This window comes from Heliconius melpomene, chromosome 5, assembly GCF_056956725.1.
Source record: "Heliconius melpomene rosina isolate 202511_hmr_F chromosome 5, ASM5695672v1, whole genome shotgun sequence".
Taxonomy (NCBI): domain Eukaryota; kingdom Metazoa; phylum Arthropoda; class Insecta; order Lepidoptera; family Nymphalidae; genus Heliconius; species Heliconius melpomene.
In genome coordinates, this window is record NC_140393.1 from 2,112,239 (window position 1) to 2,132,158 (window position 19,920).

The 19,920-nt window shown below is 32.9% G+C and overlaps 1 protein-coding gene across 1 annotated transcript in view; it reads right to left on the reverse strand.

Annotated features, from left to right (window-relative positions):
- Positions 1-19,920, reverse strand: part of cutlet (chromosome transmission fidelity protein 18 homolog) — a 32,384-nt gene that overhangs the window by 11,367 nt on the left and 1,097 nt on the right. The window contains exons 4-16 of the mRNA XM_085185956.1: positions 19,360-19,513; positions 18,547-18,720; positions 18,033-18,182; positions 14,228-14,297; positions 13,659-13,787; positions 13,124-13,292; positions 12,603-12,786; positions 11,777-11,925; positions 11,048-11,279; positions 10,389-10,544; positions 9,604-9,748; positions 9,368-9,459; positions 8,974-9,105 (exon numbers count right to left, since the gene is read on the reverse strand). Coding sequence (XP_085042082.1) covers positions 8,974-9,105; positions 9,368-9,459; positions 9,604-9,748; positions 10,389-10,544; positions 11,048-11,279; positions 11,777-11,925; positions 12,603-12,786; positions 13,124-13,292; positions 13,659-13,787; positions 14,228-14,297; positions 18,033-18,182; positions 18,547-18,720; positions 19,360-19,513 — 1,936 coding nt within the window. The remainder of the gene's footprint in view (positions 1-8,973; positions 9,106-9,367; positions 9,460-9,603; positions 9,749-10,388; positions 10,545-11,047; positions 11,280-11,776; positions 11,926-12,602; positions 12,787-13,123; positions 13,293-13,658; positions 13,788-14,227; positions 14,298-18,032; positions 18,183-18,546; positions 18,721-19,359; positions 19,514-19,920) is intronic.

Below are 19,920 nucleotides of genomic sequence, written 5' to 3' on the forward strand. Positions count from 1 at the left end.
TGTAATGCCGACAAATGGAAATCGGTGTTCGTGACGCGAAATGACATTACGAAAGTAAGTACGGATGGAGGTGGAAGTTCTGATCATTTTATTATATTAGATATTATATAATCGAAAAATAAAATTCATTTGTATACGGAATTAGTCTTATAAGGAATTGTTTTACTTTCTATGATCCGTTTTTTAACAAGAAACATTATACATTTTGTTTCATATATTTTAAGTTATCGTTAATTGTTAAAATAATATGAACAGGGCGTGAAACGGTTTTACCTTAGGAATTACTTATGTCGATCGGTCGAGGTATTACGTGCTGAGTTGCGGCCTTAAACGCCGCGCTTTGTCTTGTCCGCTTTGTTGTGCCAAAGCGACCAAATGAAAATATTAAATATTTCATTCCTTCGAGCGGGAATCGAACCCACAGCCATGGCCTATAAGAAAAAGATAATCGCTATACCAAATTAGCTAAAAATAAACACTTTAGTATAGAGATTGAGAGACAAAATCCTCGCAACAGTAGCAGTTGTGAGAATAAATAAGCACGCCGTATGTACGTACATTGATGCAATTCACCACAAAGGGGTTGCAGTAAAAACTAGCTAACAAGCGGAGCGGTGCGCCGGCGGCGTTCTGCGTCGCGTGTTTCCATTGTAACGGTACCTAGTTACGACATGCGAATTATGTAAATAACTTAGAAATATTATAATTAACTACTGAAATTATTATTGTATCTTATACATCTTTTTTATAAAGACCATTTATTGACTGAAATAATTTGGGGAAAAAACTTATACAGTATTTTCGCTATTCCAGACTAATTGGGTGAAGTTGGATTCCATTTATCCAAAACGAGGTACCTAATACGAGGAATACTCTTCAGACTCAAAAATAAAGAAACTTAGTAACGAATAAGACTTATCAATCAACTAGTGGACCCGGACGCGGCTACGCCTGCTTAAACTATAAGAATATTTATTAAATATTATATAATATATTTATTTTTATGAGGATGAATATCAAAATATAAGTTCATTTTGGGTGACGTTTTCTTAAAACAACAAAGAAACTTTGCAAACCGGTGCTTAGCAATGACGTTGTTATTAACATGGCAGAATAAATTGCATGTCAAATTAGAAAGTATTTTAATTTATTAGTATGTATGTGTAATGTAATATTATATAGCCTATAGCACTTCTGAAGAATGCAACTTTCATACAAATCAAAAACATAGTAAATCGGACCAGTAGATCCAAAGATCTTAGCGTTCAAACAAACAAACAAATAAACTCTTCCGCTTTATTATATTACTAGTGGACCCGGACGCGGCTACGCCTGCTTCAACTATAAGAATATTTATTAAATATATTCATGAAATTATTTTCAATTTTCAATAGAATTAGTAAGAAAATATAAGCTTAAATAATCAAAAAGAATAATAAGTAGAGACATATTATTAGAAAAAATTATCTGAGTTATTGAAATGAACCAACAAAAGGATTAAAAGTAACTAAGGGATAGGTATTCTTAATATTAAAAAAGTACCTAAAGTTTTCCGTGCGTGCGTACATAGATATCTACTCTACGAAATAACTAAACATTTCTCTCTATTAAGTAGGATAATTTTAGCGGGCAATATCAAATAAAATAAGAAGAGAACCAAAGTGTAGCTTAAATTAATTATAAAAAGCAATTAATTACATAAACATTTACAATAGTTCGAAAATGTATGAAAATTTACAAAATCATCAAAGTCATCTGCCCGTTCGCGTCGATCATACTATACCACTCGTAGGCTAGGTCATTTGGAATCAGTGACATTTTATTTATTAGAATGTTATACAGTAAACTATAATTTCAATCTAGATAAAATGTTAAGAGTGACTATTCATAAGGATGAATATCAAAATGTCGCGGTAACGGTTGCGTAGCGACGCGACGGTTGTTATTAACATGGCAGAATAAATTGCATGTCAAATTAGAATGTACTTTAAAATATATTAGTTTATATGTGTAATGTAATGTTATATAGCCTATAGCACTTCTGAAGAATGCAGCTTTCATATAAAACAAAAACAATGAAAATCGGACCAGTAGATCCAGAGATCTTAGCGTTCAAACAAACAAACAAACAAACAAACAAACTCTTCCGCTTTATTATATTAGTATAGACTAGCGGACCCGGACGCGGCTACGCCTGCTTGATATATAAGAATATAATTTCTATAGAAATATAATTTCAATCTAGATGAAATGCTAAAAGTGACTATTATATTTATTTTCATAAGGATGAATATCAAAATGACGCGGTAACGAACGCGGTCGCGTAGCGACGACGGTTGTTATTAACATGGCAGAATAAATTGCATGTCAAATTAGAAAGTATTTTAATTTATTAGTTTATATGTGTAATGTAATATTATATAGCCTATAGCACTTCTGAAGAATGCAGCTTTCATACAAAACAAAAACAAAGTAAATCGATCCAGTAGATCCAGAGATCTTAGCGTTCAAACAAACAAACAAACAAACTCTTCCGCTTTATTATATTAGTATAGATGCATGACGCACCAAAGAGAAGAAAGTAGATAAAAAACGTATATTACAAAGAAAATATTTTATATATTATATTGATACCATAAATTACACTTCCAATAGTAAAGTGAATATCGGTGGTCATTGGAAACGTGTTCTAATTCACAATTTGCCGCTCCCGGGGTACGCGTCTAAATTCCACACGAGCCCGCAAATGAATCCGTTCGGAAAAGAAATTTGTATACCGCGTGTAGTGTGTGGATAATCGCATTTACTTTCTGGAGGTTGATTTGTGATATTAATCTTTTTAATATTATATTATTATATATTTGGAAATTAATTAGCAGTCGACTCAGAGGTCTTCGTGGCACAGTGGTACAGCTGATAATAGGCCTGACGATTGTCAATTTCGATTCGATTACCACTCAAGGGAATGAATTAGTTCCATTTCATTTTGTTGTTCCGCTTACACTTACAAGAGAAAACGCGGCTAAGGAGCACGCGATGTTACGAAAATTGTGCGGAATTGTCATAACGCTATGAGATTTAAAACACGTATAAAAATAAAAAATTGACAGTATTTTAATAAAAAAATCAGCTTCACGCTGCATCCTGCACATAACAGGATAGGCAGAGGGAACTTAGTGTTAAGACACTCCGTTCCCCAGTTTCTGCCGAATTTTGAAGGCATTACGTGAGTGGCAAAACTCAACGCCGCTTGCTTAAAAAAAGCGGATTTTAATAAAACCTATTAATATAAAAAAATATACGAACACATCAAGCAACACACACACACCACAATTTCCTCAACGTTACCATATTCCTTACAAAAAAAAGCGAACACACGTGATAAATGAACCGAACCGAATACCATACCGATATGAAAATTAATAATTCAAAGCGATATATACTATCAATTCGGAGCTCACATAATCTGCGGATGACGGACGGTGCGCCGTCGGGGGGTAGACGTGGAAAAATCTCGCCCTAACCGAATAACCCTTGAGGGGGAACCCGTTTCCGATTGGCCGCCACCCGGGAAGGATATGACCTATAGTTTTTCTTCTTAAGAACTTCCTCCGGCCATTGTGAACGTGATTTATATGGGGAGGAAGGGAGGGCCTAGATTGATGATTGTATCCGGGGCCTCGCAATCACATCTGCGCTCGGCAATTTGGGGGCATATTCGTTTATTTCAAGTATCATGGGCCCCGTCTTAGTGTTATTGCTTTTATGGAGGTTAATGTGGATATGAGGTTTTGAGTAAACGATATCGTTTTGGATGGTTTCTCTTTGTGGAAATGTTATTTGATACGGTTCTTAATGGAGATTATTCTTTTTATTATAAATAAACAAAAGTATTAGTGAAAATTATTATTCGAGAAGACTAGCTAAAAATAAACCACAGCCTGGTTAAATCACCGATTTATAAATAGATAATGAGACGTTTAAAATGTTGTTTTGTCTTTAAACAGCTTTTCCAATCTAAAACAATAATTTATTCAAGACAATTGCCTAAAAAACGTTAAAATCTGGGCAAGTTGACAAAAATTTTAACATAATGAACGTTAAAATTCGCGTTGCAATTTTTAATTTCTATCAGACTTGTTAGTGGGCATTTGTCAATGTTCCCCGGTATAACAACTAATCAGAATAAAAGGGTTGCGGCCGACGCTATTAAAAACTCCGTAAGAATTTCTTGGGAGGGTTGTAGAGTACAACGTACAGTGGATGAAATACTATTATACCGCATATTTTTTGTTGTCCACTTAAAAATAATTTGGAAGCATTGTGGAATTCAGCAGCTGCTGTGAAGGTCTAAGACGGTCTTAGGTTTAAAATATTTTTTGAGGTTTCGCTTCGTGGAAGTTCTGCATGTTTCTACTGCACTAAAAAAATTGTGAGATTTTTTAAGTATGTTTGTTCTACACATACGTTTTTTTTAAGTATTAGTAGAGTAGAAAAGCTATTATAATATACCAAAAAAATACTTTTTTTGTATTTTTTGATTACAGTAAGTGATAATAATGATAATTAAGATGTTTCGTCGACAGGAAAAGAATACGTAAATCACAAGCAAATACTTTAGATTAAAAAAAAATGTTAATGAAAACGTTATTTATTTTACCACCACTGTACGTTGCTACCAACATTTTTTTTCCTACAACTTTTTCTAGTCCGCTAATGGCGTGCGGCCGCCGTCAATATTGCGAAAATCCGCTCCATCATGAATTAAATACTTGCATTAAGCCATTTTATATGATTTTTATTGAATATTACTTTACGAGATTTCTTTAATGTTCATAAAAAGTTAAAAGCGATGAAGTTTGCTGAGTATTATAAGTTTGTAGAAAAGGTGTCTAGTATACAAGTTTTTTTACGACGTATATTGAAATAAGTAATAAAGTTTATTAAAAAAAAATGTGTATATTTTAAATTACTTATACTAATTCCTGTTGAAGAGATATGCTTTTAATAAACTAAATTAATCTCATGAAAATCAGAATCGAACCAATTTCAGGATTGTAGTTCAACGGGAAGTACAACTTATAGAAGTTGACAAACTTAAGTTTGTGGGCATATTCATTTTCAATGAAATGAAATTAGTGATGATTTTTTTTAAAAGAAATACGTATTAATTTTCACTTTCTTCCTTTATTTGTATTGTAAGTTGTCATTTCGTGCTAAATTTCATAACTGTAGGTCCACAGGATGAACCCTATAAAGTTTTGATTGCTCAGCAAATTCCATACAAAAATCCAGCACATTCGATGAATTGGAAACTAGATTTTTTTTTGTGCTGCAAGGGATAGGCCCGAATATTAATTACTAATTTCAGCCTATTACCATCATACGATTGAAATAAACGGTCTTGACAGACGAATAACAATATATCCTATAAGTGCTTATACTAAAAAATTAAATTACTAAGTACACCTCCCAACTAATTCCTAAATAATCAAACAAATTTCCAAACAAAAACAATAACCAAAAGACAACCAAACCAAACGAAGCACACCCGAGTCATTATCAACCTAAACAATTATAGTAACAATAAAAGCTAGTAAGCGCACGCATCAGACCGGGCAGAGGCCGCTCCGTGCGTGCTAACAGCAAATGGGGTCTAAATTTATTAGCTGGGCGTGAACCCCCGCCGTAATGGCCGCTGAGTGCACTAAATACCGTAACTGGTCAGTACGGTGGGTGTCTTGGGCGGGCGGGATTGTTTTTTTTCAATACTTTTAATACTTACTTTTAGTTTTATATCTGTTGGTATGGGAATTGAAATATTAATTGTTCTTTAAGGACAATTAATATTTTAATATATATTTACTTTTAGATATTTTTTTAGTAGGTACTTTTAGAGTTTCGTATTTAATTATTACTACACTCCACTCCTGAGCATTTTTTAGGAAGTACTTTTAGTTTTATACATATAATCACAGGTATTAAATTGCTTGCATCAGTTTCTTTTTAATATTTTTAGAATTTTATACCTATATGTATAGGTATTTCATTATTAATAAACAATTTATACGTGAATTTGAAATATAGCATAATTTTAGTGTAGATTATGATGACTATTATAATCTCATAATTATTGAAATAGTATTTGTTTCTAATTAATTAAACACAGTAAGTTATTCAATAATTTTAATAATTAATGCATTATTGAATTGATTATTATCAATCATATCTATTAACCTTACTCTATAGTAAAGTTATGAAGCTAAAGAATTTATTTGCTTGAACGTGCTAACCTCAGATTGTATTGGTTTAAATTGATAAGAATATTTTTGTTAGATAGTCTATTTAACGAGGAAAACTATAAGTTACATCGAATTAATTGCATGGAAGTACTTGCGCCTGGAGTTACTTCACTAAGAATGTGTAATACTTTTTTTAGAAATTTATAATTTAATGCAAGGAGTATAAACTTTATCTTGTACTGCTACTTCGTCGACTACTACAAAGCTTTCGTTTCACTTTAGCACGAGATGATCTGGAGAGCCCTTAAGAATCAGTCCATTGAGTATAAAAGTATAAATATATAAGAATTTTAAAAACCCTAAAAACTATACAACGGCATTACACGAACAACCCAACATAATCGTTTACCCCAACACAATTAACCAATAAGTATCAACGTCCACAGGTGTTCTAAATTAGTTCTAGATAGCTATATACAACTAAATCGCGTGCATTACAAAATGACATTCGTAATCCGCAATCAATGACGTGAGCTGCATCAAACATTCATCCGCAACTCGGCCGATATTGCATTAGCGGTCGTATGTTTATTAGTTAGCCATCAGTACTTAATCCGGGGTCATTAGAAAACCATGGACAGTAATTGTAATGCTCAATAATAGTATCGTACTAATATAGTACATTTGAAAGTTTGTTTGTTCTGTCGTACATAAAGTACTAAACGGTTTTAGATGAAACTTTTCAGTGATATAGCTTATATATAAAAATAACATGGAATATAATTTATGTAAAGATTTTGTATAATTTGGCTATAATATAACAATAAGTTTAAGTGGGCGAAGCCGCGTTTGGGTAGCTAGCAGCCTGCCAAATTTTGTGTCGGGGAAAAGCGAGATTTTTTAGTAGCTTATAAAAAAATAAAGTAATTAAAAAAGAAATCACGAAAAGCGGGACCATATCTGTCCCGCTTGGGACGTCTCGCCAACATTAGGAAGTCTGGCAACACTGGTTAGTGTTTAGTCTTAAATAATCCATATATACATGCAAAAAGTCCACATTAAAATTCAAACAACTTAAGAAACCTATCAATTTTGAAAAGACACCGAGTTGAATGTCATTCATTTCATTGCTTTCATTTAAGTATGAAAGAGCTAAACGCGGCGATGTGCGGTGACAAGTGGGAATGAGATGGGTTAATTATTTCCTTTTGTGACAGCCTGTGCGGGAGATTGCTGTGATTACTCGCGACCTCTGCGGTATAGACTGGACGTAGATAGTAGACGTGCTTTTTTAGTGTTTTTTGTTATATAAGAAAAGCTTTTAGTGTTACGACCTTCTGTTCTCCACTTTTCACTCGTTTTATTAATTTTGCTTTAACTTAAATCCATCATAAACGATTATTCAGTATAACCAGTTTGAAATATAAATAATGATGTCGTGACGGCATCATCATACTAAACAACAAATACAAATTTCAAATTTTTATTTTACATTTATAAAAAATTAACTGCTATAATAAAGGAGAATAAAGTGTTAATACACTTCGTTTTCTGCTAATGTTAGATATATTTATGTAATGGTTGTCAGAACCCAGTATCGTATAAGGTAGAAAAAATGCAGACTTTTATTCTAACTGATATTTAACGTATTATTGACAATTATTATCCTGTCAGTTGAAAAATAGATACAATTTAATAATTGTATCATACAATTTAATATTTAATAATTGTATTTAATAATTTAAAACGCATTACTAAAAAAAAACAACAGTAACTTGTATTAAAAATATTATAAACAACTTAATAAAAATACATAGAATAGACACAAAGTAGGCATGAACATCCCCATATGGTATCAAGAAAAGATCTTTATTCTATGACAAGACGCCTGAAAGAGCTTTCACGACGCACAATGACTGGTGTTCAGCAAACACAGTTTCAATTAACGACATTCATACGAGTTTATATACGAAATTTGAGTACGATTCCATTAACTGGGGGAATTATTACGATTATAATTATACTTTATTGTTGAAATAAGCTGAAATATACTGTTATAGGAAAATTATATCTATACTAATATAATAAAGCGGAGGAGTTTTTATAAACGCAAGATCTCTGGAACTACTGGTCGAATATTTATTTTTTATTTTGCAAAAAAAGAGACTTGGACGGTAGAGGAAGACGGTGATGATTGTAATTGTGATATTATTTTGGTAATGTTAAACAATTAATTATATATTTAACAATTAATTTTATAATTATATATTTATATATTTATTGGATGTATATGTATGTATATTTTACTTCTGCACACCTGCATACTTATTATCCCACGTGACAAGGTTGGCTGGGAGAGAATGCTTTTAGCGTTAAGCCCGCCTTTTGTACATTGTTTTTTTTGTAATTTTGTGCAATAAAGTATATATAAATAAATAAATAATTAAGTACCACTTTGTTAAAAAAATACAGGTTAGGTTCTCTCTATAACACAAGCGTGCGACTGTAAACGCGACGGTTGTCAGTTCGATTCCTATTCATTCATTCTTGCTTTACATTATTGCTTAAGGCACGCGCGCAAAGCCGCGGCGTTGAGTTGCGCCACTCCACCCAAACACCCAATACCTCCAGAGTACGCCAGGGAGTAGGGAACGGAGTGTCTTAACACTAGGTTTCTCGGCATACTCTGTTATTTGCAGGATACAATGTAAATCTAAAAAAAATAACTTACCTGTGGTACAGTTCTGGTAACCACTTTAGGTTGTAACCGTTGTAGGTGGTTAGGTATACGTTGTTCGTTAGTTTTTAATGTTTTTGTTTCTGTTTTTGTTTTCTTTTCTTGATTTTTATTTGACCGGTTCATCTAAAATTATATTTTTTTTATTAAAATTAGTTTGTCCATTAAAACTGTTACAATTTAAAAAAACAAAATATTACTTTGCCAGCCGTGGCGCAGGAGCATACTGGTTGTGGGTTCGATTCTCACTTGATGAATTATTATTTATTAATACTTTAATTTCTTCCTCTGGTGTCAAGGTAAAAGAGCGGGGTTGAGTTAAGACTAGGTGTCCTCAGCCTATCTTACTAAATACGAGATACAGCGTGAAACTGAATAAAAATCTTACGATTTCTTCATTTCTTCTAATAACCTCTAGTTGCTGTTCCCGTGCTATAGCTTGACGTATGGCGGGCGGTGGTTTGATACGTTCTTCTGGGCCTTGAAAAAGAAGTTAAATTATTAATCATCCAAAAGATGTAAATAAAATGTATATAAAGAGTGTCTTAACACTAGGCTCCCTCTACCTACCCTGGGTGCGGGATACAGCGTGAAGCTAAAAAATAAAAAAGATATGATACTTACCAAAAAAACTAATCTTATATACATCAGGCTCTATAACATGTGTATATAATCCATCCAAGCCCCGTTGCTGTGTATACTGAAGACCGTAATCACACATTGTAGACGCACATGCAGTAACTGCACGCCTCTCTGCATCACTGCATAACTGCACAGATAGGTAATTTGATGAAAATATTTTAGAAAACTCATGTACATATAAAAATAAGATCGAAAATATAAACCCGCACCTCTTAGAAACTGTCCAAGCACTCTGATTACTAAGTCATACTTTCTTGTCAAGCGTTAAATTTTTATAGGTGTTTTTTAAATTTTTTTTGCTGTCTTTAATGTGGAATAACACTTTAAACTAAAACATTATTAACTAAAACCTTGGTAATTAGAGTAATCACATATCACAGAATATCTGTTACATAATGTATGTATGAAATATGAGAATCATAGTTATTTTAGTTAAGAAAATTATAAATCTTATACACATAAGACAAATTCTTATGTTTATATTTCACTTATAATTAGAAATTATTAAATACAAAAAGACGACTTATTTGGTTTCTCAAATCAATTCTTAAAATTGCTATAGAGAGAATCCATTTAAGTTATACCAACATAAAATTTTTGCAACATTATTACATCAAATTTATTTTAACAATTATCATGACCTTTCCTTTGCTGATCTTAAAATCGACAAATACTTAAGTTGGCATTGTACGTACTCATAACATGTTGACAAATGGATAAAAAATAACAATTTTCATAGAAAGAAACAAAAAAATAACTAATATTACCTGTACATTAGCAGATCTGAGCTTCGGATTGAGTAAATACGGTAATAACGGTAATATATCGAGTCGTAGCGCGGCGCGGGATGTGCATATGTGGGGTTCGGTTCCCCGCCACACTGATTGCAATATGCTGTCTAGTTCTGCCTTTTTACGTGACACCTGGGGAAATAATGTTTTTATTAATTTTAGTATGTATTCTCTAATATTTTAAATTTTCAACAAGCAATGCCTCAAAAATTTGGCGGAAAGAGGAGAACGGAATGCTATGTGCGATGAATGAACGATAACTTGAGAAAAATTGTTTAACATGAAGGTTAAGACAACTTTGAAATTTATTATTGTATTTTTTAATATAAAAGTTATTAGGACAAGAACTATTTTATAAATCTTTTTTTTCATCTTCACTCTATCCCGCATATAGCAGGATAGGTAAAGGATACCCACTATCAAGATACTCCATACCACATGCACTCAATTTTTGAGACATTATATGTTAAGTGGTTAAAATCAACGCATTTTGCCTCGTTACCAGAGCAAGGAAATGAAAACAATTCATTTCCCTCAGTGGAAATCGAACCCACAACCATTGTAAAGCAGTCCATCATGAAAAAACAAAAGGAGAACAATGTAATAAAAAATCCCTCATTCTAAAAAAATCATACCTCTTGAGCCTGCATAGGAAATTTAACTTTCAACCCTTGTCTCGAAGCTAATATTGCGTGACATCTTGCTATACACAAAGGCAAAATGGAATAAACACTATAATTCTGATTTCTCAATATCCAACTGTTGACAATGTCATAAAATTTCAACCAAGATAAAGTTTCACACGCTATAAGCAATCTAGCATCGACTCGCGCTGATAGGTAGTTCTGGAATATTCCTTCTGCTAATCTGAAGTGAGAAAAAAAAAAAACCATTTTTTTTTGTCAATTTATGGTTATTTGGAAAATAGCATTGGTTTTAAAGTTAACATGTAATTAAATTTAAACTTAACTAGGAGCAGTAAGTTTCGCAATTAATGAGATATTTTATTCTTAAATATGTGCATATATTTATTTTGCACGCGGCACTATCGGTAGGTATATTTCAGATTTGGTTAACTGTCAATTGTCTTCGGTTTGAATCCCAGTCAGGAAGTGTTTATATTCCTTGATCTAGTTATACCAAATACATGGGTTTCACTGTAGATATTTGTCACTTATTAACAAATCATTACGAAAGCCGAAAGAAAGTTTTTTTTTAAATATTATTTAAGAATAACTATACTTTAAGCACAAGAATGAAGTTATTTATCACTGTATTCATGTTTTGACAATTTAAAAAAAATCATTAAAATATATAAAGTAACATATTTATGAAGTTATGTTATTAAATAAACAAATACTGACCTATCATATTCCCCTGCAGCTTGTATAGTTCTCACTATATCACTTGTGACACTATCATTGATAGTGAACACAGCCTGCAATGCTTGCATCATACTTTTTGTGTGGTCCTTTGTACCCACTGGCACTTTTTCTATATCCTCTATGGTTATCTGAAAAAAGTCATAATTTTTTTTTTATTCCATAAAATTGTGTTTTTCATGGTTATAGTTAGATCGTTCTCTGCTATGGAAGTTAAAGGGCGGCGTTGAGTTTCGTCATTCAACACACAATGTTTTATTTTGTTTTTAATTTTCATAACTGTAGTCAAGTAATGATTTTCTGCCTACCCTGGTGCAGTTATATGCGGGAAATGCGTGAAACTGAAAAAAAAAACACTCTTAAAAATATTACTTTAATATGAAAATATTGTATTACAGCATATGCAAGTTTTCAACTATATAGAATGGCAAGGTGCGGTGGAGTGGAGTGAAGCTTTCAGAAAAGACAATATGTTTTAAACAAAACAAAGACAGACTGTTCCTATATTGTATTTTCTATACCAGTACACTTAACTGTTAGCAACGTACATGAGCTAATGGAACGCTATTATGGAAGTATAGAAAGCCCTTTACTACAAAAAGTTAAATAGAAATAAAACAGCGAAATAAAAGTTTGAAAAGCTCTGTTTATATTTTGTCTTAAGGCCAAACAAATAGAGGTCCCTTCCAGAACTAGTGCAACAGACCGTCTATATCAGTCACAATATCTCCTTCATTCACCTAACACCTCTCTAATGTTTTTCCCCATATCCCTAACAAGGTTATTGTGTTTGTATCCAGCACCCCACCTGGCTCCCCTTCACGAAGCAAAGCGCGTGTATGGCGGCGCGCACGTCACCAGCCGCGCGCGACGCCAGCAGCGCGAGCGCGCGTGGCGCCGCGTGCAGGCGCTCGGCGCGCGACACGGCGCGCAGGCGCGACAGCAGGCGGCATGACGTCACTAATCCCACTGATACTTGGAGGGCGACTGGCCTGGAAACCAGGATGGAGATAATCAATAAAATATAAAACGAGTACGATATTGACGTTAGTTTTTGGCTTCACGCTGTATCCCGCTTATAGCAGGGTAAGCAAACGGAACCTACATTGTTTTGTTTATTAAATTATAATACAAAGACTTAAAAGACAATTTAAATGTGCTGAAACATGCTATCCAAGAGACGCGATTACAAACTATTACCTACTTTAAATTATTTTACAATTATATATTTTTTGTGAGAAACAAACTTTTGTAAATTGATAAATTATTGAAAACGATATTATATATTTAGTATACTATATTGAATATGCTGACAAAATAACATCATACCTCAATGGCCTTAAAGACGTAGCATACAAATCATTGCAAATAGCTATCACTGGTCGTCTCAATGGTTGGGATTTGGTCTTCTTCTTGCCATCTTCCTTTTTATGACTAACTGCTGTACACCATTTGACTAATAATTCCACTGTTTGAATAGGAGCACCGTCTATTTCATCTAAAATGTTTTAGTTAAGGATTAATAAATATATGTGTTATTACTTATCGCTAAAAGACCAGTAGTGCACAAGAACTTGGGACAAAGACACAAAATAATTAAATGGTATAATATGATACCTAAAGGGAACACCAGTACTAGTAAAAACTATTTAAATTTATTATTTATAAATATTTTTTTAAAATAATTTTATATAAACTATATTATTATATAATTATTTTTCAAAAAACTATTAAACTAATTTAGATTAAACTTAACAGTATAATATACCTTATACATCAGAATAGCATATAAGAAAGGTTAGTTAAAAATAAGTTCAAGCCGATTGTACTCTACTCATTATAGTTATTAATTGTCATATATTACCTAAAATAAGACAGTTAGGTCGTTTTTCAGTATCCAACACCGATCTCATTAGCGTAGCGCTTTGTAACGCAGTTTGAAATGCTTCAGTACTGCGTTCATCCGATGCGTTTAGTTCTACTGGCCTGTAGCCTGAAATTATTTAATGTATCATATTTCATAAATAAAATAAGGAATTAAGACTTATAGCTCAAAGATGCATAAATATATATATTTGTTTTGTACCACTCGAGCACTATCTCTTCGCCAACGTCAAATGGCGAACTCACGAATCCTTCGTTTTACTTCGGTTGTACGAAAAAAAAAAGATATGATATATAAAAAAAGATTGTAGATAAGTACACAATAGGAGAATGCCTTTTTGTTTAATATCAAATTATTTGCATAGTAATAAAAAACACAGTAGTTGTGAGTGCAATCCCATATAGTGGAATAAATTATTGACATTCTTTGCTCTGGTAAGACACAATGGGACTTGGGGGCATATAATTAGTTTTGTACACTTTTTGGCAACCTTACATATTAAACACTTTGCAGTAGTTTGTTTGATAATAAAATGTAACTATACAAACCTGCTAATCTAGCCAGTAAATGTGCAAGCGTAGTTTTTCCCGCTCCAGGAGGTCCACATAACAAAGCAACCTGAAAAATTAAGGAATGAAATATTGAAAACAATATACATATGCCAATATTACTATTAAGTAACAAATAAATGATATGTAATTTGTAATATAGAAAAAAAATTGGAACCATATATATATCAGTGATCAATTATAATAAAAGACATCCATAAAAAGACCGTTATATATATATTGTTAGAAACTATTGGAAATATTAAATAAAGTGGGAAAGGTAATGAATTAAAACAAGGCTTCAAATAATTATTAAACAACCAAAGGGAATTATCTAGCAGTCTAATAACAATATCTGGTTCTAAAGAATCCATCGGGCAGAGTGACGTTAGCGATCCTTTTCTTTCGGTCGTCGTTGACAGCCCATAAAAGTGCCAGCCAGTAATTAGAGTCGTTCTAATATAACCTCTATGGTCATTATTTCTAATTATTTCTAACACGGCCTCTCCTGACATGGCAGCGTCCCGATGCCGTCCTCCGTTTCATTAGAAGGACCAACATTGTCAGTATTAGTAGACCTCGTATTATCAGTTTCGTTATGACCTGTGATATGAAATGGAATTAGTTTTCAATAAGTAACGAAAGTAGTTGTCAGTTTATATCTGAATTCTGTCCTTGAACATGTATCTTTGATCTTTCGTATTAAACAATGACACAAAAATGAAAATCAAATACGCGTGGTAGGATTTACTTCAGATCTCTTCTCACGCAATCGGATACTAGATGCATTCTAGATACAAAATGAATTACAACGGTCTCTTGCGAGTCAATCCGACACCTACAAAGTAACCATTAACTCAGAAATAAAACAGACATAGTAGGATTTTGTGTCGGATCCTGTTCCCGCGCAACCGAATACTAAATGCATTAGAATTTACACCAATCTCTTGTGAGTCAATCTGACACCTACAGAGGTATACAGTAACTCAAAAAATGCAACACAAAATAATCTGTAGACTTTGGCATCAGATCTCTTCTCACCTTTGTGAGTCACTCTGACACTACAGAAGTAACACCGGACTCACTGGGTCTCTAGTCGGCCTGGGCCCCACCGACGCAACCACATGCCTTAATTCAAAACAACACAAAACAAATATAATCTGTAGACTTTGGCGTCAGATCTCTTCTCACCCATGTGAGTCACTCTGACACTACAGAAGTAAGACCGGACTTACTGGGTCTCTAGTCAACCTGGGCCCCACTGACGCAACCACATGCCTCCTTACTAACCTTTAGTTACCGTACACACAGCACATTGCGCAATACACACTAATTAAAAATTACATAAGCACCATGTACAACAAAAACATAGTGAGTACACAAATAGTTTGATACATAGTCAAGAACAAATAGATACTAAATAGGAAAACTAACAATCAAAGAGAACAGCACATGTATCTGGTGTCCACTTTCCTCGCCATAATACCAGCCATGCATGTCATACCATGTACCTGGCAGCGGCTATTATTTTATTTTGTCTCGGCCTAACCTGACCACGAGGAAGAGAATGTCTAGTCTTTACAGTTATTTGGTAAAGCACGTAATTTTTATCGATTTCGTCTCACCACGTGTCGACGTCATGAATATTGGGGCAAAATCAGAAACATAATATTGGTTTGATCTCACCATGAAAGAGTTCACACTTTAAGTAACCGCTCAGCTATAGTTGCTCGATTGGTGCTTGTAGTCCCCACGGATAACGGCAGCTCTACGTTGGCGTTGTATAGGTTGATGTCGATGGTGCAGGAGCACATTGTGCCGCACCCAGCACCAACACAAAGTCAGACTTCGCGGCTTTATCTCGCGAACTAGTAGGGGAGGGAGTTCGCGTACGGCGTCTCCCTCTAGTTTTGCAATGTCAACTATCAGAAGACATTGCTATGTAACTCTACCCGATTACACAAAAATATTAGAAAGATCAGGAATGGGATGGCTTAGTAACTAAGGCTTCTATCCCACTTCTGATGTTAGAAACTATTGGAAATATTAAATAAAGTGGGAAAGGTAATGAATTAAAACAAGGCTTCAAATAATTATTAAACAACCAAAGGGAATTATCTAGCAGTCTAATAACAATATCTGGTTCTAAAGAATCCATCGGGCAGAGTGACGTTAGCGATCCTTTTCTTTCGGTCGTCGTTGACAGCCCATAAAAGTGCCAGCCAGTAATTAGAGTCGTTCTTATATAACCTCTATGGTCATTATTTCTAATTATTTCTAACAATATATATATTTATGTACCACACAAGAAAGAAAGTACAGAAAACTTATAACAATAGAAAAAATGTGTACAATGGATAACTTATCTCTAATAGAGATCTCTACCAGAAACCCTTGAATGTAGGAGATGTTAAAAGAAATGATTCGGGTGCGGTATTTTAATATTATGTTAATAATAATAATAATAAACCTACATACAAATATTAATACACTATATTATAATATATATATATATACTACATAATATTAATCAATATTACTATACCTATATAAACATACTTATACAAACATACACACATACAACATATAAATATATACAATGACACAAAAGAGATGAAACAGGAAAAGAAAATTAATAAAGAAAAAGACAAAGCGACTACTAAAGATTCTAATTGAGATTAAGAAAATGTTGTTTTAATTTGATTTTAAAAGTATTTAGCGATGGATTGCCCGACAGTACGGAGTTAGGTAGCGAGTTCCATAAGCGCACTGCTTGAACTGTGAAAGATTTTTCATAAAAAGAGGTATTACATATAGGGTACTCAAGCTTTCTTTGAGTTACACATGAGCGTACAGGTCTTTCACTTGGAAGTGCCAATTGAAAACGCTCCCTTAAGTAAGGAGGAGAGGATGACTTTAAAATGTTAAAAAGCATAGTGAGAATGTGCAGGTTACGACGTAAACGCACAGGAAGCCAATTCAGTTGTCGACGGAAATCAGACACGTGGTCAAATTTGCGTAAGCCGAAGATAAAACGAATACACATATTCTGAAGTCGGTCAAGTTTGTCGAGAGCCTCTTCATTAGCATCAGGATAACAAACGTCAGCGAATCTAGCAGTGGCAGAAGAAGAGATTGAGCAAGAATGATTTTAGTGCGAATGGGTAAAAAATTTTGAAGGCGTTTAAGAGAGTGCAGAGAATAATGAATGTTCGCAGACCACGATAACTGTCTATCAATTATGAGACCCAAATTTCTTGCTGAATCAGACAACGCTATTATAGTCTCGTTTAATTTAATGCAAGGCAAGGTGCTAAAATCTACTCTGGCCCGTAATTGCCTACTGCCAATTATTAGAGCTTGAGATTTGGAGGGGTTAATAAGAAGGCCAAACAAAGTTGCCCACTCACTAATAAGAGCAAGATCAGTGTTAATGTTCAGAATTGCAGTGTTTAAGTCTTCAAGAGTGGCGTGTCTATATAGCTGTAAATCGTCAGCGTAAAGATGGTATTGACAAGATAGGATTTTGGTAATTTCATTTATAAAAATGAATATATATATGAATATTAATTATTACATAACTGTATGATCATCAATGGTATGTGGTCTTTCTTAGCCTAAAGAATAATAATTATAAAGTAATTTTAAAAAAAACTTTTATTTCCATATATAGTTATCCTAAAAAAATGTAACCTTAAAAAGGTAATAAAAAGTACAGGCCACATGTAAAAAGTGATCAGATAAAAAAAACAACCCGAACATACACAGTATACAGTGTAAAAACAAAAAAGTGTGAAAAATTCACCTTATGATGAGGACGGCCATCTTCATCTAGTTCTGATTCATTTTCTTTCTTTCCCTTCCATTTATTACTAAGTTGGAACTGACCGGTTCTCTTTACGAACGTGTTGCATTGTTGCGGCTCTTTTATTTTATATTCTTTTTTAAACACTACCTGGATTTATTTTGTAAATGTGTTATCATTTTCATTTAAAAAAAAATTGAATATACTATGATTAGTAATTTAATTCATATTTTCATTTTTATAAGGCATAAAAAACATCCCTTGATATAAAGATCATGGCAGGATATCATCTAATTTTCAACACAGAAGTTGTGAGTTCAAATCCACTTAGGGAAACAAACCAATTTCATTTCCTGGCTGGTGGTAAAACAAAATACATTTTTAAATTCCACCACTTATCATGCAATGTCTTGAAAAAAAAATTATTACAATTAATATATGTTTTCTACAATTTACTTTTGTAGTTGACATTTCTATAATAATAAAAATAAATAAGTAATAGTATTTAAATTACCTTATCCCACAAATGTAGCCAATGTAACAAAGCCCTATTCACTGGTTCTTCAGATAGCAAATCTACATAACATTTTGGTCGATACTTTTCAACCCATAGTTCGCTTACAACATTGTTGGTGACATTCTCTTGTATAGGTTGTGTTGTTTCTTTTTGCTGCTGTTTAATTTCTAACTGGAATAAGGTGAAAGCAACATATTACTATTTAGTAATTACATGTATTTTTTGACATAATTCACAATTATAAAAAAAAATTAGAGTTTTTAATAAGGGTAGAATATGTTGTAATAAATTGTGTCTGTCTGAGGTAACTCAGACTGCAGGTACAGTGGGTGGACAGTGTGGTAAAGTGGTGGAGAAATGGACTGGAACTGGACTGGAATGGATATTTAACAATATTTATTCAATACAAGTACAAGATATAAAAAACAAGAAGCTCATGAGATTAGCATTGTCAACTAAATACACTCTTCAGCTTTCTAATATCAGTGTAGTTAAGTTAGTTGTAAAGTAAAATAAAATCCTATCAGTCAAAAATATTTTAAATAATTTTTATATTTCATACACTGTAACTATAATTTTTTATCACATTGTGACAAATAAAACTATTTCCTAATTGATATCTAATTTCTAAGATCTTTTCTCTTCTTTTATATGCATTCTGGCTTAATTTAAAATCACTCTATTTATCATTAAAAGCTATAAAGTGCAGCATATTTTGAAATTTTTTATCATACATTAGAAAAAGATTTCAAAATATGAAATACTAAGAGAAAATCAGTACAAAAAAGTGTAATTAATAAGATATCTTACAATTTTCCTAGCTTCTTCCCACACTGATGAATATGTTGATCCCAATGATACTTTTTCTGTGTTAAAATTTAATGAATTATCCCAGTCATCTTCTACTTCTATTCTAACATACACTCTTTCTCCATTCCAATTAGTAAATGCAATAAACGGCCACCTGTAATTTAAATGTAATTAAAAGTAATTTTTTTGATAATTTCACAAACTTCGTTATAATACAAAAATATTTAAAAAATGACTCCTAACAGTAAGGTTATGTTTCAAATATATATAAAACTTAGTTCACAATATAAAAGTGAAAGCAAGCAGCAGCAAGTTGATGCTCTACCCCATATACTGAGGACAAGCAAAGAAAGTAGTATCAAACACTTTATTTTCTACTTTCAACTCAAATTCTTGATATTATATTAAGTGGTATATATAGCTCAATACAAGTAATTGCTCAACCAAAGTAAAGACTCAAATTCATACCTATCAGTGGGCATTGAAATCACAATCACCATGTTTACAGGCAAAGGTGTCCCATTGCAAGGTAGCATCAGTGATTAGGCTGTTAACTTTAAA